The sequence below is a fragment of the Manis pentadactyla genome, chromosome 15 (genome assembly GCF_030020395.1).
Source record: "Manis pentadactyla isolate mManPen7 chromosome 15, mManPen7.hap1, whole genome shotgun sequence".
NCBI classification, from domain to species: domain Eukaryota; kingdom Metazoa; phylum Chordata; class Mammalia; order Pholidota; family Manidae; genus Manis; species Manis pentadactyla.
In genome coordinates, this window is record NC_080033.1 from 66565194 (window position 1) to 66589699 (window position 24506).

The 24506-nt window shown below is 50.8% G+C and overlaps 1 protein-coding gene across 1 annotated transcript in view; it reads left to right on the forward strand.

Moving 5' to 3' along the window:
* Positions 1-24506, forward strand: part of CMIP (c-Maf inducing protein) — a 208567-nt gene that overhangs the window by 104325 nt on the left and 79736 nt on the right. The window contains exon 2 of the mRNA XM_036909352.2: positions 23763-23888. Within this exon, the coding sequence (XP_036765247.1) occupies positions 23763-23888 (126 nt within the window). The remainder of the gene's footprint in view (positions 1-23762; positions 23889-24506) is intronic.

The window sequence follows — 24506 nt, forward strand, 5'->3', positions numbered from 1 at the left end:
CCTTAATTGAATAAATTTTGTAGGCTTGACTAAACTTTAAAATATTTCAAAATTAGAGCACATGCTTATAAATGCTTATTTGTGCCTGGTTCTAAGTGCTCAGGATATATTATCTCACTTAGTCCCCAGAACAACCCTATGGGTAGGTACTGCTACCCCCATCCTGATGCTTACCTCCATCCCTCCCTCACCACACTTCCTCTTTCTTGTACCACTTTTGGGAAATAAACATGTCAATTTTCTTATCTCTGAAAGCTTTTCCCTGCCAGGTCAGCCTGGGTGACTGTTACCAGGGCTTTTCCTGGTGGGATGTCATGAGAGGCATGGTGGATTCTGAGCACAGATGCCAAGACAGCCATCTGGTGAGAGGCGAGCAGCAGGAGGCGAGACGGGAGGGAGACCAGCACCTGGGTGCCCAGGGCCTCGAATGCCACCCTCAGGGATCTGGACTTTCGCCAAGAGTGAGGGCAGCACCATCAGAGCCCCTTAAGAAGGGCAGCGTTGTTTTCCTTGCAGTTGGGAAGAATTTCCCAACTAAAGAAACTGCTATCTTCGTCTCCAAACTTCCTGGGGTACCAGGAATCTCTTAGCGTAGCATTTCCTAAAATGAGTTTTGCCTTACAATGTTACAGATGTGCTAGTAACAACAGACCCCACCACAGTAAAACAAACACACACCAAAGATTTGGTGGTGTAGACTTAGAAGTGGTGTAGGCAGGTTTACCTTGGTGGCAGGTCTTCTCAGTGCCTTTACTGTCATTGTGAATTGGAAACCTCAGTGAAGGGAATAACAGACAACTCTGCAAATGTATTTGTCTGTGGGCCCCCTCCCTCCTTCCTTCCTCTTTCATCTGAAAACAAAACCCCATCTTGGAGTCCACAGTAGAGCCATCCCTATGAATTTTCCCATCCATTTCTCTGGTCCTATTAGCCCAGAAAGTATCAATCTTTGTGGATGGGTTGATGCGCAGGGTGTTTTTCCTGACTAGGTGGATAAGGACGCCTTGGGGTTTCCACATGGGAGACGTCACAGAAGGCAGTGTGCAGGCACGCTCTGTGGTCCTCCTGGGGACTGTGACCTGGAAGCGGCACCACCTGCTCCCCACCCATGCTGGCTGCAGGAAGGTGCCACAGCAGATAAGCCAGACTGCCTGCCACATGTCCTCGGGGAAGGAGTGGCAGTGGGGAAACATAGCCACCTGTGCCCTGCAGCCATCCACTCTCAGCCTGGCCCGTGAGGTCCGCTGGGTCACTCGGTGCCAGCTGGCCCCTCCAGCCACAGCTTTCCTCTCTGTGCCGGCTGCCGGGGCGGGAGAAGGCGCCCTCGGCTGAGTCAGGACGCAGTGTTCCATGGCCAGCTCAGCTCTGTAAGCCCACAAAAGCGACCTCCCTCTCCTGAGCCTCTGCATTTCGGTTCAGATGTGACCTCTCTGTGCCTCTGTTTCCTCAGCCGGGAAATGGGGGCGGCACTGCCTGCCTTACAGGGCTGTTCCAGGGGTGATGAGGGGTCATCTCATAGCAACAAGGAGGAAAATGAGGATGAGGGTCTGGTGGTAGTCAGCTGAGACGGACAGTGGCTGGGCCCCCTGGGGGCTCCTCGCCGTGGGGGCAGCACGTGGGAACAGAGGCCTTCATATCCACTCCTCCTTGGCACACTTTGCCCCACTGTCTCCCCTGGAGGTTCCCCTTCTCCTCGCCCCACGACTGCACTGCAGACTTCGGAAGGCAGTTTATGGCCTGAAAGCGAGTCCATCCATTGGAGAAAACGGCTCACCATGAGCCTCCTCCTTGGAGGGTCAGCAGAAACCTGCCGGGCCAGGTCTTAGGTGTCTCACAGGATGATGGGAAGAGATGTGGGCTTGGAGAGGTCGTGTCTGAGCAGGGCATGTCGGGAGAGGCCTCCCTGAGCACCGCTCCCCTGAGCGGCACCCACCTTCCGTTTTACCTGTGCAGGACTCTGGGCAGGGACCTGAAGAAAGTGGTCTGCATGTTGTGGCGTGTGTCAGTACTGCGTTCCTTTTTGTGGCAGAATACTACTCCTCTGTGGGCTAGACCACCTTTGCTGTAGCCATTCATCCACTGATGGACACTTGGGCGGTTCCCACCTTTTGGCTACTGTGAATGGTGCTGCTGGGAGCATTCATGCAAAAAGTATTTGAGTCCCGCTTTCAATTGTTTTGGCTGCGTACCTAGGAGGAGAGTTGGCATTTTTAGGAACAGTGTCTTCTTTAATGCTCACAATAACACCCTGAAGTAGATGCAGATGGGGAAACTGAGGCACAGAGTGATGGAACCACTTGCCTCATATCAAACAGTTTCAAAGTGGAAGAGCTGGAATTTAAACTCAGGAAGTCTGATCCCTGGAGCCCAGGGCCTTCAGCTCTTATTCTCTGCCTCCTCTCTGGAGAGTCTGGAAACTGAGGGGCTGTTCCCCACATATAGGAATGCCCAAGGGCTCTGGGAATCCCTCCCTGAACTGTGTATTTGCTAACTGGCAAGGTCAGCCCCCATTTATCTGACTGAGCCTGATGGGGCCAAAGCAGTGCTTTTAAAAGTCACTCATCAGAGGGGGCTTGAGAAGGGCAGGCAGGGCTGGAGGGGTGGGGAATGGGAAGAGTTCCTCTCAGAATCAAAGGCCTGCCCTAAAAGGCACAAGTGGCTTTTAATTACTCCCTGGTATTCAATGGAAGTGTTTTTCAGTTTCAGGGAACTCTGCCCTTTGAGTCAGTGTGGACCTTGGTGCCAATAAGCAGAGAAACACCCCACTTATTTCAGGGCCACTTTCTAATAGGCACATTGATGCCAAACAGTCCAGAACCCCAGGAAGAAGCATCCTAAGAAGCAGTAGCTGCCATGCACTGAGCTCATGGGTTTCATTCATTTGCACCCTGGACACAGCCAACAAGTGTATTGCTTGGGTTTCCAAGACCAAGGAAGTAGAAGCAGCTAATGAATTAGGAGGTGGGAGGGAGACTTTGATAGACGGACATTCTGTCCTCAGAGATCAGGAACACCTAACAGCCTGAAGTCTGGGGGGAAAGAGTGGGAAATGATAGAAAGAAGTTAAAAGTACAAAGTGCACAGCAGTTGAGGACCGCTAATGCAGCGGCCAGCAGCTCGCCACTGCTTCAAGACCTCCTGACGGTGGCAGTGTGCAGTAACGGACACTCTGGATGACGATTATGTCATCAAGAAAAGGGCAAAGGATATTCTGAATGGTCTGTTTAAAGCAATGAAAGAGGAGACATTTCTATCTAAAATTATTGAAATTTTTCTAAAGGGCCTTGGCACTCAGAGGGTAAGCTCTGGCTGGCGTTGCCTCTGACCTTGGCTGCGTGACCGGGTGGTGAAAGACCGAATTGTTCCTGGGCCTGCAAATGGGATCCTGCCAGCATCTGGGCTGCCTGGCCCCTTTGTCTCCCCATTGATGGCGGGCAGTGTTGGGAGAGTCCTGGGCCTCACGTCTGTGTGAACGTCCCCCCATGTCACGAGCACTGCCCCTGAGGTCGTGGCCGAGGGCCTCTCCAACAGCTGTGGTCCCAGACGGCAGCAAAGGAGGCTCTGTTCTGTGACCTGACTGTGATCGGCCACCAGTCTATTCTTGCTATTTGTTGAGCAATTGTCCTGGGCTAAATCTGAATTCTTCCTCATTCAGCACTCAGTTTTGCTTTTTAAAAATAAATCATTGGGAATATTTTTCCCTGGGCAGAGAGAGGGAAAGGCACTCAATGAAAGTTGTTTGTAGAGCTTCCTACAGTCAGGTCCAAGATATGGAGGGGAGCAGGCGTGCCCCCGGAGCGGCCCGTGGCCTCAGCGTCCCTTCTTTTCAGTCGCGGCTTATTGGGGATGCATTTTCTTTTCTCTGGATTCATGCTCCTCCCTCTCTGTCCTAGCACGGGTATCTCAGCGTACACCCTCCCTGCAGGGCTCTGGGAAAAAGCATCTAAAAGCCTCATGGAAGGCCCTAAATACAGGGCCAGAGGGGCTGGGTTTTTCTCTGAAGGCCAAGTGGGGCTCTCCAGAGTCATGGGGCAGGGAAAGTAGACAAGTGAGGTGTGTCTCAGGAAGAAACCTCTGGTGGCAGGGTTTTAGTTTGAGAGAGGAGAAGAGAATAAGGCCGGGAGCAGTAAATCCAGACAGGAAGCCTTTGCTTCATTCTAACAGAAAAATGAGGGGAGTCAGAAGTAGAACAGAGGGCTCAGAAAAGTGTGGGTGAAATGAAGGGGCAAGTAGCCGCTGGATCTGACCCTGGTGACTAAATTCAGAGGTGAAGGCTGTTGAATACGACTCAGCAGTTGGGTTGTACATGTGGCCAACTAGTAGGTGTGGTGGCCTCACCAGGCTTGGGAAGACAGCAGGGAGATCCCGCAGAGTGGGTTCAGCTCAGGTGGGGGTCTGGAGGAGCCTGGAGGGCATCAGGGTGCTGGTGCCCGGCAGGCAATAACTAAAGTGTAAGCCCTCCACAAAGACAGGAATTTTGTTTTGTTTGATGACGTGTCGCCAACACCCAGAACATACTGCAAGCACTTTCGTGGCACACAGGAAGCGCTCAATAAATATTTGATGAATGAATAAACCGTGAGTCTGAAGCTCAGGAAACAGACTCTTAATCTAGGGTTCAGATTATTTATTTCAAGCTGAAAGCTGAGTACAAGGCACTCTGTGAGAGTGTGTGTTTGTGTAAAGCCATCTTTCTCTCTGCCAGAAGAATGACCTGTTTTTACCTACAGTGGTCATAGAGTTTCCCATGGAAATTGATGAGGCCATTGATGTCGTGTTAAGAGTGTGTGGACATCGACTGATTGCAGTAACGCACAGTGGCTTGGTTCGTCCTACAAGGAGGCTGATGTTCTTGGAAATAAACTCCATTCCATCCTGTACAGACCAGCCTGGCGTCATCCATCATCTGAATTATTAACACATGATTACATGCCAGGAGATGATTTTCTGCTCTTGAAATGGCCTCTGAAGGAGTCCCCTGAGATCCTGGTTCCCTGTCTCTATCCCGTGGAGGGATGTTGCTGTTTGCTGGCTGTGGGTGGGGTCTTTTGGGCCTGGGCACCCTCACATGAGTCTTCTGCTGGCCCAGGCCCCTGTTCAGGGAAGAACAGAAGCTTCAGGCCCACCACTCCACCGCCATCCTTGAGTCTGTAAAATTCGTAGAATTCATGACACCGATTTTGAAAAATGAGGTGAAATTCACTTAAAGAAAAATTAGCCATTCTCAAGTGTACAATTCAGTGGCTTTTAGTGTCTTAGAATGTCGTACAACCACCACCTCTGTGCAGCTCCAGAATGCCCCCCTCACCTCCAGACGCGCCCCCATGGCACTGCTCCCCCAGCCCTGACAACCAGTAATCTGCTTTCTGTCTCCATGGATTTATCTGTTCTGGATGTTTCATGTAAATGGAATCGTACACTGTGAGTCCTTTTCTGTCTGGCTTCTTTGATTTAACATAATGTTGTCAAGGTTCATCCACGTTGTAGCACGTGTCAGTATGAATTCATTCCATTTTGCAGAGAAGTTTATGTCAAACCACAGAACCTGCAGACTCCCTATGACACAGCACCTCTTGGTCCTCCTCTCTAGGACTTGGCAGTTCTTGTGCATGGCCCAGGCGGAGAAGAGCTCCACACGTCCTACTGTGCCCGTATCTCCAGCTTGCCCCTCGGCTTGGCCCAGCCCCAGGACAAGACCCGCACCTATAGCCTGGCCTTCCCAGCCTGGTCCAGCTCTCTGACCTCATCGACCAACCCTCTCCCTGCAGCAGCCATGCCCTTTTCTCACCATACCCCGAACATGTTTTTCCTCTTGCCCTGGATGCCTGTCCATCTCCCTGGCCCAACAAACTCCTACTCACTTCTCAAGTTTGAGCAGAATCAGTGGTTATCCTGTTCTTTATCCCCACGGGAGACTCAGAAGCCCCTCTTGTAGCATTTTGTTTTGTCTCATGTTAACCGTGTCCCCTGTTCTCCATGAGCTCCTGGAGGACAGCTCAGGGCTCTGCCAGGGAGTGTTTGTTGAGTGAATGAATGATCCAACAAGTAAACAAATGGCGTTCTCACACTCAGACTGTTGTTTCCTCTTGCTAGCTTTTGTGATTTGTCATGTTGCCATTTATTCATGCTTCTTTCTTTTTCCAGAAGGGCTTGGAATTTGTTTGGGTCTAAATAACTACTCGTAAATGGCATCACCCCATATCCAGCCTTCCACCTTCAGGACCTACCTCACCCAGGCTTGTTCAGGGAAGGGATTTAGAATCTACTGGATAAATTGGGTGGTAAAATGGAGAAAGTAACTTTTATTCCACTGTTCTGATAACGCAAGTTTAGAAATGCTGCTTATGAACAAGGCAAAATCACACAGGCCTGTGTCCTGAGAGGAAAGGCTTAATAGAACTGTGGGACAGCCCTTCCTTTGTTCAAGTGATGGCTTGTGGTGACTATTACGATAGCAACATGATAACTGACAGATGGTTGTTCAAGGCTCAGCTCGTTGCAGAGACATGTAGCAACAGTGATCGGTGGGGGCAGTCCGGTGAGTCACTCTTTACAAGGCCTGTGCACATGCATTAGCTTACTTGACATCTGGGGAATTGAGTCCCTGCAGGCTCCCACCATCCTCAGTTACCAGTGGAAATCCGGGCGTCAGCCTGGCATTTGAGGTCTCCATGGTCTGGCTCCTTGCAGTTTTTCTGACTCATCCCCCTCAACTTCCATCTCTCTGCCTGATAAACTCCTATTCACCCTTCAAAACCCAACTCAAACATCACATGCTCTATGAAGGCATCTTTAAATGGCCCCACAGTAGAGTTAGCCACCTCCACCATAGTTCCTGGGCCTCTGTATCTGCAGGTATCTACTTACGGAATCTGATAATCCATAGTCTTGTCTGACTCCCCTGCTCAACTGAAAGGTCCTCAAGGGAAGGGATTCTGAACTGTTTTTTTCTTGGAGCAAATGGTTGACAAGTGAATGAGTGGGTAGGTGTGTAAAGCTGGGTAAAGGAGGCAAGCAGGTAGAAAACTCTTAAGAGATCTCTGGATTAAAATCTAGGGTTTTAAATGAATCTCTTGGGACCTCAGCTGTTTTCCTAATTTTGAAAGTATAAAGAACAAGGCTGCATGACACAAAATCTGTGGGGTGGGTCGGTTGGTTTTGTTTTTCGATATGATGTAAACCAGTTAACATGGTTTGGTCCGGAATGCTGGTGGACAGGGATAGTGGTCTGCGTTCATGCAGCGGGGTCATGCACAACTCATTACTGTGGCCGGGGGGCCTGCAGAACGCACCTGGATGGCTGGACCAGCTGGTCACAACTGACATCCATTCTCATCTCTTTGTTGTACCAGATAGGAAGTGTTTTTACTTGCACCTCTGCTTATTATGTCATAAGTAGCTTTTGTTTGGTAGGCAGAATTTTAAAAGGTGGAATGCCTGTGGGTAGGATCGATGAAGGGTTAACCTGTGTCACGAACGCACACATGGGGACCTGGACTTGGAGGCTCGCTTCCCCTCTGCACATCCAGAGCCACCACTTAGAAAGTCCTTGGCCCCCTAGGCTTCCCCTCAGACGGTCACAGCCATCGCAGTTATCATCTTGTTGTACCAGTGGTAAAACCAAGGTGTGCAGAGGTGACGTGGCTGCCCGAGGCTGCCTCAAGAGTGCGCTGAAGAGCAGGGACGGGGTTCCAGGCAGTCCACATTCCAGAACTTTCCTCTACCCCACCTGGCTTCCTGAAGTGACCATGCCTATCTCCCTCCTCTCCTGCCTTGGGGGAGCAGATTTTTTTGTAGTTTCCATTTTTAGAGAAGTTTTAGGTTCACAGCAAAACTGAATGGAAGGCACAGATTTCCATGTACCCCATGGCCCACACATGCATGGCCTCCTCCATATCAACATCCCCACCAGAGGGATATGGGTGTTACAGTCGATGAACCTGCATTTGACACATCACTGTCACCCAAAGTCCATAGCGTACATTGGGATTCACTCTTGGTAGTGTACATTCTCTGGGTTTGACAAATGTATAATGTCATGTGCCCACCACTTACATACAGTATATACAGACATGTTGGCTGCTTCTAGGTTTGGGCAGTTATAGATAAAGCTGGTATGAACTGCACACAGGTTTTTGTGTGGATGTAAATTTTCAGGAGCAGATTTTTAGTGATGATTCTAGAGATCCCCACCTCTGGGTGCTGAGACGGAGCTTACCCGGGCCCGGCAGCCCAGCTTACTTGGAGAAAGATCAGCAGGTGTGTGTATCAGCAGCGGGCATGGAAGAATTCCCTTGTCACACCTCCTGGAACCCTCAGAGGGAAGCCTCAGTCCTGCAGGCCCCCAGGCCAGATCTGAGCCGAGAACAATCAGATTTCCCACTCCTTATTTGAAAGGCCCGGGAGATGGCTGCTGGCACTTGCTCACCCCAAGAACAATTGTGTTTATTTGTCTAAGATTATACCCAGCCTCCGAGAGGACTGTGGCTTCCCTGAGCTCAGACACTGTGCGAAATGAGGCGATTAGGATCTCCCAGAACGAGCCCCTCCAGCTCCCCAGAGACAGGCGGATTATCCCAGGCCCTGTTTGGCTGCTAGGAACTTGCTGTTCAGGCTGCAAAAGGGAAATGTCATTTACAGTATTTTTGTTTTCTGACCAGGAAGAGCCCACAGATCCACCTCCTGCAGGGTAGAGTCTCCCCCCCACCCTCCTGCCTATCTCCTTTTCCACACTCATGGACTTAACTTCTTCAAGAGATTTTAGGTAGACCTGTCAATCACAGTTGCCCCCATAAAGGAGAAGGTTGTCCCTTTAAATTCTGGCTCTTGCTATGATGGGCTTGTTAGCTTGGTCCCCTTTTGTCACATTCTGGTGACCTCATTTCAGGCCAGGGGTGGTTTACCTTGGGAAATACCAAGCACTGTTTTCCCCCTATGTCTCCCGTATCATCTCTGGGTGATGGTTAAATTACACTCCACTTTCCTGTGAACTTAAATGGCCATGTGAAAAACCAACATCCCTTTTGCTCTGTCTGCTTTATTTATTTGACTTCAGCTTGCCATTTGACATCCTATGGATTTTGTTTATTTATCTTATTTTCTGTCTGTCTTGCCGACTACAAGAGAAATTCCATGAGCGCAGGGAAATTGTTTATTCATGACACACAGTAGGCCTTCAATGCTGCATGTACTGATATTTGTGTGCTAGAAACTGGGCTGCATGAGTGACATGCCTCCCCTCGTTTATACCTCATAATTACCCATTCAGCTGGACCGTTACCATCCCCACTTTACAGAGGATGAAGCTGAGGTTACAGGAGACTGACCTGCTCTCCAGCCTGGCACCTGTGCCTCTGTGAAGTCAGGGTTTCTGACTCCCATGCCTGGGTTCTTCACCATTACAATTTCAGAAATAAATTTCTTTTCAACGAATTTATGTTCATAGCAACAGCATCTATGTACATCTGGGATGCAGCGTACCAGTGCATGCAGACATACTGGTTTTTCAGTCTCCAAGCCGTGCTTGTGGGCAGGGACAGGCCTCACTCACCTTGGCCTCCCCACAGCCTGGCATGTGCCTGGCACACATGGGCTCTCCCTGCTGCATGATGTAGGCATGCCTGGTGAGAAAAAAACACAGAGTAATTCTGTGAGCCTCCACCATGGTCTGTATCCATAGGTCAGCAAATGTTGATCCAGAGGAATATAGTCTTTTCAAAGGACACTTTTTGTTGAATTGTATAAAACACCTGCAGAAAAGCACGCAAATCCTACGTGTGCACATTGGTGAATTTGCACAATTTGAACGTGTCCTTGTAACCATGCCCAGATTAAGACACAGAGTATGACCACCTCTGTGACCTCCTCGGTCCCCTTCCAGCCACCACTCCTCCAAAAGTGACCACACCCTGACCTTTGAAGTGTCTGTACCTTATGTAAATGAACTCACACACAGGTAGTGCTGTCTGTGAAACTCACCCTGCAGTGTAGACTTGGAGTTTGCTCTTTCCTCTGCTGCCTTGTTTTCCACTGGGTGGGCATGCCATGATTTATTTATGCATTTTATTATCTGTAGGCATCTGTGAGGTGTTGCTGGGAGTCTCGCGATGTGGTGGCCACAGCACATTCCTGTGGGGGGCCGGCAGTGGTGATCCCAGGAGCGGGGGGAAGGACAGAGTGAGCTTTAGCGTGCTGTCCAGAGCTGCACCAAGCCCACCCCTCTGGCAGCCTACGAGCGTCAGGTCTCTCCACATCTTGGCTACCACTGGATACTGACATCTTTCTGCCAAGTTTTTTTTTACTGTGGCAAAACACATGTAAAAGTTACCATTTCAACCATTTTTTAGTGTACAGTTCAGTGGAATCAAGTACATTCACATCTTTGTGCAGCCATCACCACCGTCCGTCTCTGGCACTCTTCTCATCACCCCAAACTGAGACCAACTCCCTGTCCCCTCCCTGAGCCCCTGGCCCTACCTTCTGCTTTCTGTCTCTAGGAGGAATCCGATGCTCTAGGGCCTCTTGTAAGTGGACTCGCACAGTATTCATCTTTTTGTAACTGGCTTATTTCACTTAGCATGACGTCCCCTAGGTTCATCCATGTTGTGGCATGCGTCAGAATTTCCTTCCTTTTTTGGTTGACTAATATTCCAGGGTCGGTAGGGACCCTATTTTGTCTTCCGTTCATCCATCCTTGGACACTTGGGTTGCTTCCACCTTTTGGCTGCTGTGAGTAACGCCGCTATGAGCACGGATGTGCAGATACCCATTTGAGTCCCTACTTGCAATTTTTTTTGGGTATGACCCCGAAGTGGAATTGCTGGGCAATAAGATATTTCTATCTCTACTTTTTTGAGGAAACTCCATGCTGTTTTCCTTAGTGGCTGTAACATTTTGTGTTCCTGCTGGCAGTGCTGCAGTTTCTCTGTATCCTCACCAACTGCTGTCATTTCTGGTTTTCTATTTAGTTTTGATAGTGGCCATTCTAGTGTGTGTAAGTTATTGATAGTATCTTTTTCTTTTTGAAGTTTTCTGATAGGTACGTAGTGATTACATGCTGGTTTTAATTTGGATTAAATGAGAAGAATGAAGTTTTTGATGAGTTTGTGTAGATGTTTGCCTTAAATATTGCTCATTCCAGGTTGTTGTGGGAGAGGCTGGATCACGGCCTGTGTATCTCCTAGTCATTGTGGTGCTGCTGGTACACAGTAGACGCTCAATACATGCTTGTCGAGCTGGATTAAGTTGCTGGTGAACTGGGATTCCAAAGGCTGGAGAGCAAAGCCATCCTTGGACTGTGGAAATTTGGGGGCTGCATTGGCCCCAGCAGAGGCTGGTGTACTGCAGCCCCAGGCCTGCATGGTCTCCAGTATTTCTCTTTCGTTGCAGGAAAATGACCTGTTAGCCTTCCCAGATTCCCATGCCAGCATGTGCCTGCAACTTCCAGGTCTGTGTCTTACAGGGCAGACAAGATGGCAGTAGCCTGAAAAACACTGAGAGCAGAAACAGCTGCTTGCCATGACCTCCACGTCCCCCCGCCACCCTCCCCTGTACCGCAGCCCTGAAATGACATCATGCCTCCTAAGTGGCATATGAAAGACCAGGCTTGAAGCTCTGAACAAATACAGTCACACCGTTTTGGTGTAATTAGTGCAGAGCAGCACCTTCTGGAAATACTGAATCAGCGGGGCTGAGGGCTCAATGCCTTGGGACTTGCATGTGGTCTCAGCCAGGCCCGTGCCCAGAGGGCACATGCTACCCATGCAAGGCATGGTCTGCAGCCATTTTGGCCTTGCATTGCACTGTTGGCTGGCAGCCTGCCACACATTCTCACTGTGGACCATTTTGTTTTATCATCGGAGGTTTCTTGCCTTAGTCTAATTTGTTCATAGTGCTGACAGACCCAGACCTTGGGTGGCTTCGGCAGGTTCCCAAGTGTGCTCTGGACTGGTCTGTCCAGTGCGGGAGACTGGTTTCCAGACTGGCAAACCTCATGACCCTGGTGCTCTGCACCCCTGGGGCCCCTTCCTTCCCTTCTTCCTTCCTCTTCTGCAGCTGAGTGGCCACTTACGCTGTTCACTGCTGCCAGCATTATTCTCATCGCCACAGGGCATAACAGCAATCACAGGAGGGGCAAGTCCGCCTTAAGTCTCAGCACCATTGCTGCTTTAGAAGTGGCAGCTTCTCAGTCCTCGTTGGCTCACCTGTGAAATGGAGAGAAGAGCGCTACAGACCTCAGAGCTACGGAGGGTGAGCTGGCACTCGAAGAGCCCCTCACAGCGAGGCTCCATGAGAAGAAGCCCCGCTGCCCACTCTCAGCCTGGCATGGAGGGCGGGTGACCTCCGGCGCTGTGCTCATCTGTTCAGGGAGAACTGCCAGTAAAATGCTGGTCCCGACCCATGATGGCGCAGGCCGGCCACTGCGCAGGGTCTTCATGATCTCAGAGAAGTGGTGTCCAAGGCGTTTGGGGTGGGGGCAGGTGGGGGTCAGTGAAGGGGGACAGCAGTGACCCAAGGCTGGATGCCCGAGAACCCACTGCAGAGAGTGGCCTGGAGGTGCAGGACACGGCAAGCAGTCACCCCAGAACTCTCGTCCTCTCACCACCAACCACACTCAGTCACCCTGAGGTCCAGCTCAGGGGCATCAAGAGGAACAATGGCGGGACTCATGACAGGCAGATGCTAACTTGGAGAGCCCAGGGGTCCCATCTGGGCTCTGCCGCTCTCAGCGGAGTGACCCTGGGGACCCACCGCACCTCTCTGGGCCTCTTTCCTTGTGTACATCGGACCAGACATCATTCCTGTTTTTTTCCCTCCCTCTTCCATTCCTTCCTCTCGCCCTCTTTTCTCCTGGCATTTTCTAGAAGACTGTTGGTGGGAGGGACTGTCCCCTGCTTTCTGTACACTGTCAGAGGAGACTTCTCTTTCTCACTTGGGGAGGATCAGGAGTGAGACGTGGGTCACCGCGCCAGGGCTCTGGAGCTAACTTCTGGTCACCTCCAGCAGCCGTTGGTCCCTGGTGGTGGCAGTAGCTCTGGGGGAGAGTACCCCCCACGCCTCCTGGCCCCTGGGCCATTTGCTTTCGTGGGCCCAAGGGGCTTTTCCCCAGACTGGTCCCCTGGGAAGTTTTTGCATAACTTATCTGATACATCTGCAGAATTCAGGGTTAGGGCTAAGGCCAGTCCTTAGAGGGGACATCACTGGGGATGATCTCAGGATGTCTCTGCAGGACCCAGCCCTGGTGGATACAATTAATAGTAAATTCTTCTATTCATCTACCAACCCACTAAAGTCACCTTAGAAAGCAAGCAAGGGGAGAAGACATTCCTCTCACTTTCTCCCATCCATCCATCCTTCCATCCATCCATCCATCCATCCATCATGAATGTATACTCCTCTTGAATGATTTAAATCAGCAGTTGGCAAGCTGTGGCCTCCAGCCCAAACCCAGCCCGCCACCTGTGTGTAAATAAAGTTTTATTGGAACACAGCTGTGTTCGTTTGTGTGGTGTCTGTGGCTGCACACTGGAGCACTGGTGAATTGCTGTGACAGACACCATGTGACTCGCAAAGTGTGAAGAATTTCCTACCTGGCCCTTTGATGAAAATGTTTGCTGACCTCTGGTTTAGATCGAAAGGCTAGAGTGACAATTCTGGCTTCATTAATAACTGGGAGCATGCTTAGGGCAAATCCTCTTCTCTGGACCTCAGGCTTCTCTGCTGTGAAGTGGGGTCCTGGTGGCACCTACCTCATGCGTCCTTCTGAGGAGTCAGTGGGAAGATGTATGTGAGCAGTTGACCTGCACTGAAGGCACATAGATGGTCCTTGGTCAAGACAGTTCCTCTGGACACGGATCTCATGGCACATCAGCAGCTGTGCCCAGGGAGGAACAGGGTGAGGCCTGCCCCGGCCTAGGAGAACCCCGAGGCTGGTGCCCTGTTCCCAGGCTGTCACAGGCCACAGTTTCTCCCAGGCTGAATCACACGACACAAACAGCGTATGTTTTTGAAGATCTGAAAATTTCCCATCTGGTATCCTTATGGCCGGAACACCAAGTGGATACAGGCCTGCATGACATTGGCATGTGATCTTGGAGTCAAATTAATACTAACAAAAGGATATGGTTGCTGTTCCCATCCAACTTGGAGCTCTAATTTTGGGCAAAAATGCCCTTTCCCTTTACAGAAGTGTTCCTGTAGAGCGTGGGGAGGAGCCTGAACGTGCAGGGAAGCAGAAATGTCTCTTTCTGCCATGTTAGCGTGAAAATAATTTCCATTGTGCCACTCCCTTCTCTGTGACTGTGAGTCCGGTTTTGAGAAGGGCACTGCCTCCCCCTTGGGTCTCACACATCCCCTTTGCGAAGGGGTGCTCCACCTTTTGAGGACGTTGAGCTCCATCGCTGACCTGATTCTACCCCCACAAGTCTGGAGTCCTTGTCTCCCACAAGGCCCAACCAAGTACCTCTGAAAGAGCAGGTCCCACAAGGAGGTCGTTTTCATGTGAAACTTCCCCAGAATTGCCTGGAAATGTGTATTTGCTGGGCTTAAATATAAGCATTTTACCCTATGGCCTGGGAATCCTGCTCCTGAGTATTTACTACAAGAGGGCTTTGGTCATGCTCCCCGCCAAAAAGAAGTACAAAATGCTTACAGCAGTTGTATCCACGAGAGCTCCAACGGGAAGCAACCGCAGATCCCTAAACAACGGTGGTCCGCAGGAAGGACCGGCTCTGTGCAGCCATAAAGGAGGGTGAGGTGCAGGCATTATGCTGAGGAAAAGAAGCCAGACACAAAGCATGCCTACTGTGTGCTTCCATTTGTAAGGAGCTCAGGAACTGATCTGTGGCAGTGGATATCAGAAGAGTGGACACCTCCGGGCAGCGTGAAGGGCAAGGGGCACAAGGGAGCCCTCAGGGTGCCGGCGCCGTCCTGTGCCTTGACCCGAGTGGTGGTTGGTTACCCAGTGCTGTGCTCTGCAGCAGTAAATCCAGCTGAACACCCGAGACTTGGGCACTTCCATACTTCAACAGTTTTATTTACTGTTCATATATTTGTTGTTTTCTGTTTATATGTTATTATCATATACTGTCTACATACTATATAAAAGGTAATTTTATATGTTTACTGTTTATATATATTATTATTTACCATATATATATATATTTTAAAAAGAAAGGAAGGGAGAGAGAGAGAATCCACGAATCTGAGATGGGAGTCAAGGGCTGCGTGCCAGCCAGGGCCTGTCTAGGGCCTGAAGGACCCTTGCTTCCCCGCCTCCTCTGACAGCTTCCTATTCCCAGACCAGAGTCCCGCACATGTGGGGCTCCCGGGACTTTCTGTTCCCTCTGCTGGGAGTGCCTGGCCCACCCCTACCTACCTGACGATCCAGCTCAAAGGTCACTTCTGGGCCCACTTCCTCCATGTCCCGGAGTGTTCTGCCCACTCCCTGCCCTTTGTACCTTCCACCCCCCCAGTTAGGGTGCTTATCACATGCGTTGTCCTTGCCTTCATACGCCTCTGCCCACCTCCGTCAGGAGGCCCGCTCTGGCACACCCTCGTCATCTCGGGGCTCCCAGGCCGGGGTCTGCGGAGTGAGCAGGGGGCGTGGCACAGTGGACAAGGACCTGGCCTCCGAGTCAACGATGCAGCCTCTCTGCTGACCAGCTGTGACCTGGTTTAACTGCTCCACGCCTCCCTCTCCTCCTCCACAAGGTGGGGGTCCTAGCAGCACCTGTTCCCCAGGTCCTTGTGAAGACCCATGAGATGGTGCCCGTGGGCTTCGCCGAGGGCCTGGCACCTGGGATGCACTCATCCAGATGGCCGCCATGGTCCTTAAACATATTTGCAACTTGGTGGCTGGAAACCTGCTGACTTTGTGTCCTGGTGCTCGGGAACCTTGAAACTGCTCTGGTGGCAAAAGTGCCCGTGGCCCAGAGGCCGAGTGCCACATCCTGGGGACACAGAGTGCTGTCAGTCTCCCACACCCGCCATGGTGACCGTGGTAGGAAGGGTCTGACATGGAAATGTCAGTCCTCCACTCTGTTATTAAACCTCTTGAACCATCTGGCCTTAAAAGGGGACAGCTGCCATGGCTGGACTCATGATTAATGAGCCAGGACATGCCTCCTGACCGTCTCTGTGGAGTGCGGTCCATGGAGAGCGGCCTCAGCCCCCGCCTCCAGCCCTGCCCTTCCGGCCCCGCCTCGGGTGCTGCTCTGCCAAGGTCTGGGCAACAGGGAGGATGGCCGGCAGCTTTTCTCGCTGTGTCCGAGAGCCCACGCCCCACCCCCCCACCCCCGTGCACCCCTCCCAGGCCCTTAGGGGGCAGGTGTGAGGCTCCTTAGGATGGGACAAGGGGAGGCGGGAGCCTGGGGGAGGCAGGGTCTGAGTGCTGGGTGGCCAGAGCTCCTGAGATGCCCTCTGGGGGCTGACCCCTGGCAGTCTGGAACAGACCGGGGGCCTGCGTACTGTCCATCAAGCAGAGCTGGTTGGTCACCCACTGTGCACCAGGCCAACTCCAACCAGAGCGCTCCTCTCTGCCCTGTTTTTTTTGAGGGATCTGGGGGGTGGGGGGCTGGAGGAACTTAGTGTTGGAGCAAAGCCCCATCTTCCTTCTCCTTGAAAATAACCACCTGGGTATAATGTGCTCCCACTTAGCACCTGGCCTGGTGCTGTGAATTTGACCCATGGAACTCAAATGAACCTCACCTCATGGTGCCCCTGCCTGCAGCCCCCTCTGGCCTTCTCAGGCCACCCTGTGCGACTCTCTCGGGGCACCTGCATGGGAGTAGTTAGCTGGCATGTTTAGCACACTGTGCACACTTAATTTCTGTCCACAGACATCCTTAGGATAGGTATACTGTTACCTTTCTTTTTTGGGAAAGAACTCACATAGTTAAAGAACTGTTAACTTTCTTTTTTGGGATTAAACTCCCCGTAGGGGTAACACGGACATTCGGTTTCACTCTTTGAAGAGCCGCCAGGCTGTTTTCCCAAGTGGCTGTTCCAGCTCACATTCTCACCAGCCGTGAATGAGTGCCAACTTCTCCTCATCTTCCCTGTCTTCTTTTCTTAATAGCCATCCGAATATGTGGGAATACTATCTCACTTTCCTAAGGGAGAAAATGGAGGCTCAGAGAGGCCAAGCGACTTGCTTAAGGCCCCACAGCCCGCAATGGTAGAGTCTGGATTCGACTCCAAAACTTGTGATTTTTCAAAAAGTATTTTTAATGAAGCATCCCATACACACAGAAAAGTGTGGCCACTTCATGAATATGGGGCCTCCTTTTGGGGTGATGGAAATGTCTCAGAAGGAGATTGATGGGAGGTGGCACAGCATCCTGAGTGTGCTAAGTGCCGCTGAGTTACACATTTTTAAATGGTCAGTGTTTAATTTCATGTCATGTAAATTTTATCTCAATTTATTTAAAAGCAGCAGGGGTTGATGAGGGCTGATGCCCGCCACTCCCCTCCAGCCCTGATCCAAGCCACTTGGTGGTACCACCACCAAAATAGTGGCGTCATCATTATTATTATTGCTGTTGTTGTCATTGTTAACTCTCCAGGGGGTGCTGCCCTTCAGTTTGACACCTCCCCTTTGAGGCCAGAGTTTAGGGGGCGGGGACTAGGCTCGAATCCTTCCTCATGCCTATGGGGTGGTGTCATGTGGAATCAGGCTGTGCAATGAGGGTCCCCCTGCGTAATGACTCGGGCCACTTCCACATGTGGGGAGGAGAGACGTGTCTGCAGCGTGGCACACCTAGCAGGTTGCCAGGGCGGCCACCCCGCCGGGACAAACGGCCTGCTGTTCTCAGCCTGGGTCCCCAGCTGGGCAAGGTTTCCCAGCCTCCCACGGCCTCTGGCCCTGGGAGCGAGCTCACGGAGGGAGTTTCCAGACCAGCCTCTCCTTTTGGGGTCCAGGAGCCTCCTCCCCACTCCTCTCCCCGGGAACGGTGCCAGGCGCCTTCCCAACATGTGCCTTGAGTCAGCCTGGAGCCTCATCTTGGGGGTCACAGACGTCATGATGCATATTCGCTTTCAGAGGAGTCCCCGTGGAAACCAGGCTGGTTTGGGTGGGAGGGAGCTGGCTCCCCAGAAAGCCAGGGGGAGACAGAGACTGGGGGCCTCGGTGGGGGGCCATCTCAGGGACCTTTGGTTTCCCCCTTCCCTGCCCACTCTTACATGTGGGAAGTCTGGGAAGGTGCCCAATTTGGAATGTCAGCCCTGCAGTCCCTTGGGGTCAGTGGGGGCCATGATGAGCACACCCCAGCCAGGCCCTGCTTCCTTGCCCTGATCCAGGCGTTGAGAGGACACCAGGGATGAAGCTCATCTCAGAAACAAGCAGAGGAAGGAGACCCTTTATTGGTATGGCAGACCCCAAGGCCCCCAAACTAGGCCTTCAGCAGCCCCTGAGAACAAAGGACATAGGCACCCGACCTGTCCCCGGCTCTCCCAGGAAGGCGGCATCTGCAGGAGCCAGGAGTCCAGCTTGCAGACCTCAGCGATTCCAGTACCCATACAGTGTGGGCACCTCGCAGCCTCTCAGCTGCCAGGTGGCCACACTGAACTCACCCGGTCAGAGCACAGCTGCCAGCAGGACCCAGCCAAGCTGGGGCCCAGGACAAAGGCCCCCAAATCCTAGCCACGGCTCCCTAGTTGCCTTTTAATATCTCTTTAATGAGAGCAATTTGGCACCGATGTAAAATATGCTCTTACCCTTTGTCCTAGTAATTCCATTTCTGGGAATCTGGCCTAAGGAAATAATCCTAAATATAGGGTAGAAAAACACGTTTCACAAGGATGTTCATTGTGGAGTTGTTTATACTACCATAAAACGAAACAGCTCTGCTGTGCATAGGGGAGGGAGGAGGGGTGGGGATGAAATAAATGGTGGCCGAATATTTTATAGCCACTAAAATGATAGTTCTGGCGATTATTGTTCCGAATATGGGATGTGCGTATGATGTAGCATTGTGTGAAAAAAGGCAGGTTACAAAATTCTTTGCACTGTATGATATGGACTCTAAAAGATTACGTGTAAAAAATAATCAGGAAGGTAATATACCAAAGTGCTAATGAGGTGGTCTTGATAGGATTTTATCTGAAAGATTTCATACTATTCACCGTCTTCCAAATTACCCGGAATATTCATGCACTGCCTTCCTTAGTCAGGTTTAAGTTGCAGTTTACGTTCAATAGAATCCATCCTTCTAGTGTGCAGATCTGTGTGTTTTGACAAACATATACAGCAAGTAACCACCAACACAATTGAGATATGGAATATTTCCATCACCCCAAAACGTTTACCCACACCCCTTGGTCACCAGTTGCCTCCCCAGCCCCAGCCGCTAGTGACGCTGGTCTGATTTCAATCCTACAGTTTTGCTTATTGCAGGATGTCGTAAAAGCAGAGTCACAGAACATCTTGCACTGCTTTTCCATGTAGAAATGACTCTTAATCTGTGTATTGTTCTCTTAAGTATACCTCTTAGAGCTGCATTTCCTAGCCTCCTTCAAGTGGAGGAGAATTTAATTTTTCTTTTTTATCTAACAGCCTTTACCACATGCAGGAATCTCCTCCACACAGTTCTGATCATTGCGTTCAAGTTACCAGGGAATTATCAGTTATCTGTAAAATTGTCCCAGTGGTGTGAAAGTACCTGGGATGAAGGGGGTTTCATGAGTTTACACCTGACTCCAAAGAGTAGCGTCCGGGGGCTCTTGATCCCAGTCTGTCCCATTGCCCTTGCAAGCCTCCCGGGCTTCTGTCTCGGCTCTGTTGATGACAGTGATAATAGTAATGCCAACAGTGGTAGTGGCCGCAATTATTCTTAATGAACATTTTGTTTGAGAACAGTTTGAGGTGTATAGAAAATTTACAAAGATAGTACAGAGTTCCCATATGCTCCACACCTGCTTCCCCAACAGTCAGCATCTTTTAGTGGCATGATACGTTTGTCACAACTAATGCACCCATATTGATAGGCTAAGTCCATACGTTATTCGATTTCCTTAGTTTTTACCTGATGTCCTTTTTTGGCCTGGGGTGACCCAGGATCCCCCAGAACTCATAGTTGTCATGTCTCTGTAGACTTCTGGGGGCTGGGACAGTTACTCAAATTTGCCTTGTTGTTGATAAGTACTGGTCAGGTGTTTTGAGGCGTGACCTTCAGTTGGGGTTTCTCTGATGTTTTTCTCACAAGGAATTATGGGTTTGGGGGAGGAGGACCCCAGAGAGAAAGTTTAGTCTTTCTCCCAATAGTTCATTTTATTGAGCTTCTCAGAATATTCCAAATGGTCTACTAATTCTAGACAAGGTGGGTCTCATTCAAGTCTCCTAACGATTCTGCTATTAGAGGAACAGACTGAGAGAGGTGCAGTGCCGCATACACACAGTAGGTGGCTCAAACAAAGGTCTTGTTGATTCTACAGATTTTGCGTTTAGCCGATACTGCTTCAAGCAGGGGAAAAGCAATACATCTGCCATTAAAAAATAGTATGTATTTATTTATACCCAGACTTTCCTCCAAAAGCCTGTTTTGTAACTTCTAATGAAGGCCACACTGAGACAGCCAAGCAGGGTCATGAGAAAGAGGCAGGCACAGGAGTCCATGAGCCCTGTCCCACCCACAGGTCAGTAGTGACCATCGTGGTGTGGGCACTGGGCAGTGTAGAGCCTTGTCAAGGCCTAGGGCCTCTGAGGAGGCCATGGTGGGCAACAGAGGCCTCGAGGTCTCTGCTTATGTGCCCAGGTGGGATTCTAGGGAAACAGGACTGGCCGTTTGTTTGTTTTGGGTAATCAAGTCCAAGCCAGTGTGGTCACTCTGTTCTTCTGTTAGGATTTTTTGGAGTAGGTTTTTTTTTTTTTACATTTCTGCATTGCTCAGTGTGGTCTGGTGATTTTCCAGATGCACTAGCGGCCACATCTTAGCCCATGTCCTCTGACCTCTCTGCTCATCGAGGGGTCAGCGGGCTGAGGCTTGGAGATTGACCAGACCTTGAAAAGAGAAAGAGATGGGTGAATGTGGGCCACGGAGGAAAGACCTTGGCACATCTGGGCACCCAGGTACTGTTGCTTCCTAAAGGAGATTTTTAAAAATTTTGTTAATTTATTTTTAATTTCTTAATTTAATTTTTAAAATAATAACCAAAAAAGATAATCTTCCAAAGAATATTATACATAGTGAGTCTTAGTACACAGATGAGTACTTTTTTATTTAGGAAAGTATTTCTTCAGTTATTAGGAAAATAACCATCAGCTCCTGAATGCCAGGCACTGTCTGGGCACTTGGAACAGAACAGGTGAAAATTCCTGCTTTCGTGGTTCTGAGACACTAGCGGGAGACAGACAATCTGCAGTAAACACAATAAATATTTGAACACAGGCTTGGAAGATAGGCATATAACCAATCCCCCAAGCCCGTTTTCACTGACATTCTTAGGACAAGATGTGCTGTGAGGGCTGAGTCATTTATTGCAGAATATTGAGAACATAACAGTTACAAGGGATGCTAGACTAGAGCAGAGCATGGAGGGAGCCCCACGTTTGCCTTTGGGATACGCTGGTGTAGCCATTTTGGCCACACACAGTGACTGCCTCGCTTGGTGCCCAGGGGTGGGCCGTGTGTCGGTGAACTGGGCTGCCTCACCCCCTCTCCGCTGGGGTCCCAACAGCCTCACTGCACACCTGGATCTGTGCGGGAGCCTCGGGTTGTTGCCTCCTCTGCCCACTCCTCCCAAGTCTGTTCTCTGTGCAGCTGGCCCAGTGGTGCTGTGACATTTGCCTGAAGTCCCTGGAGTGCTCCACCCTGCGGGAGGCCCCTCTGGGAGTGGCCTGCCCAACTCTCCAAGGCTCTGCTCACCTAGCCTCCCGCCTCTGCCCTCCAGCTCCTCCCTGAACTCTCCCTGGCTTGTTCCCACCCCTGGGCCTTTGCACTGGCCACGGGCTCTGGGACACTTTCCCTCTGTCTTTCCATGGCACTCAGCTCCTAGCCACCTGTCCCCACACCGTGTTTTGGTTCTGGTGCAGCACTTGTTCCTCACCAATAATTTGTGTATTTGGGTATTTTGTTTGTTTGCTGTGTCTTTGCCCCACTGGGCTCCTGCCTTATTCTCTGCTGTATCCCCAGCACCCAGCATGGGGCCTGGCACCTAATAGGTGCTCAATAAACATCTATGAAGTGAATGAGTGAACAAATGAATGAACAAATCAACTGTTACTTCCTGAGCGTGCCGACTGATCATATCAGGGAGATTGGAGGCAGCTTAAACCCTCAACCTTCTCTGCCTCCACCACTACCACCATATCTCATATCTCAACTTTGGCAGACAGCAGTTGAAATTAAAACACCTTACAGAGGGCGCAAGCCCTTAGGGTAAGACTGCCCTGGGCCATGGAGTTTGAATTGTATCTGCCTCTTGCTCACAGCCCAGTGCAATGGTCAGGGTGCTGAGTCCCAAATCAGCAGCTGAGTTCGATCCTGGCCACCTCCCTTACCAGCTGAGTGACCTTCCCAGCAGGTCCCACAACCTCCTGAGCCTCAGCTTCCTCATCTGTGCAATGGGGACAGCCCTGGCACCTGCTCCATGGGACCATTGTGAGGATTAAAGGAGACAGTGCCTGCCTTCTGCCGGGGCAGAGCTCAGCATACCTCAGGGCTGGGCAGGCACAGTTCTTCTCAGCAGTGCTGCACTCGTCTCAGAATCTGCTGGCGTCTGGCTTCCTGGGGCCAGAGTGACACGGACACTGCTGGCACCTGGTGGCCATTGCCCCCTGCCATTGCCTTTTCTCTGTGACAGCAGAACTCGCTCACAGTGCAGTGAGTGGCAGTGGGTTTCTCTTGCTCCCCACCTCATTCTTGCACTGACTGCTGATAGCTCATGTCCTCCTTTCCTTCGACATGTGTTGTTGAGCCCATGCCACATGTCAGGCACTAGGAGAGAGACAGACGTGGGCCTGACCTCATGCAGCTGCAGCCTGGCCAGGAAGCAGACATCAAAGAGATAGCACGAGTATATGCCCACAATAATTAAACTGGGTATGGTGAGGCCAGAAGGTACAGGGCTAGGGTGACCAGGTGGTTATGGGGTCTGGCGGGTCGCAGGGCTCCCCAGAAGTCCTGTCAGGCTGACCTGGAAGTAGAACAGGAGATGCTGCTGTGGGGCCATGGCCTTTTGGGACAAGGAGCAGGCTGTTTGTGGCACTGTCAGTGGCCCATGTGGGGTAGAATGGAAAGGGGGAGCAGATGCGGGGCAGGGCGGAGGAGGAAGCCAGACCTGTCGGTGGTGGATGGGAGCATGGATTTCGTGGTTGCGCCCCTGGAGTCACTTAAGGATGCTGAGTGGGGGAGCAGGTGGTCGAGTTTGCGCACTTGGAACGTAGCCCTGGGTGCTGAGTGAGAACGCACATGTGGGGAGGCAGGTGGGAAGGCCAGCAGGGGCTGTGACTACTCTGTGGGCTGGAGAAGGTGCTGACTGGGACGCGGTGGGGGATGGGGAGGGATCCAGTTTCCCCCTTTCCCTCAAAGTGCCCCCAGTCTAGTCCCGACTCTGTACCTCCAGACACACGGCCCCTCTCCTCGTGCTGGGTGCTGCCAGCTCAGAAGGACAGAGTTCCTTTGGTCCCCAGAGTTGGCAGTTGTCTGTACCAGCTCAGTTGGCTTGTTGCAAGAGTTAGGATGTTTTCTGGAACCTTCTTCCAGTGGATGTTGTGCCTGATCTTCTAACCAATGCATGTCTTCTTTTTATTTTTTTTTCCACTGCAGCCGACTGGGTACATGGAAAACTCAGTCTCTTACAGCGCCATTGAAGACGTTCAGTTGCTGTCCTGGGAGAACGCCCCGAAGTACTGTTTACAGCTCACAATTCCTGGGGGGACTGTCCTGCTGCAGGTAAGATAAATAAACATGAGCAAGCAGTTTCTTCTCCCGTCCCCACTCACCCACCCTCCTCCTTTCCCTTGGTGGGAGAAGGCCAACTATCAGGAGGAAAAGATGTTTAACTTAGGGCATTTTTCCCTCCAAGTACAAGAAAAGTGTAAACTGGGGCTCATTGGCAGAAAGGAAGAGAGAATGCACATGAGTTGAGTTCCTACTGCATGCCTGCCACAGTCTGGGACTTTATATGTTGTGTTTTTATTTCTCTTAACAAACCTGAGGGATAGGTTTTCTGATCTTCGTTTTATAGATGAGAAAACTGAAGCACAAAGGCACATTGTTAGGCCTTAAAAGTCTGTAAAAAGCAAGTAAGCAACGGGGCCACCTTTTGTTCTACTTTAAGTGAGGAGGTTTCTTATTTCTCATTGATCTAAGTCTTCTGAGACTCTGATGGAAGTATGAGCTGTCTCCTTGGAAAAGTGCACATTTTTGTATTGGTCAGGACTATTGGTTGGAAGTGATGCAAACATTATTTTAACTATATGGAGCAAAATTTCATGCTGTAACCATATTAAAGTAACTGGGATGTCTGAGAGGACTTCAGGTATTACTGGATCCAGGAGTCAAATGCTA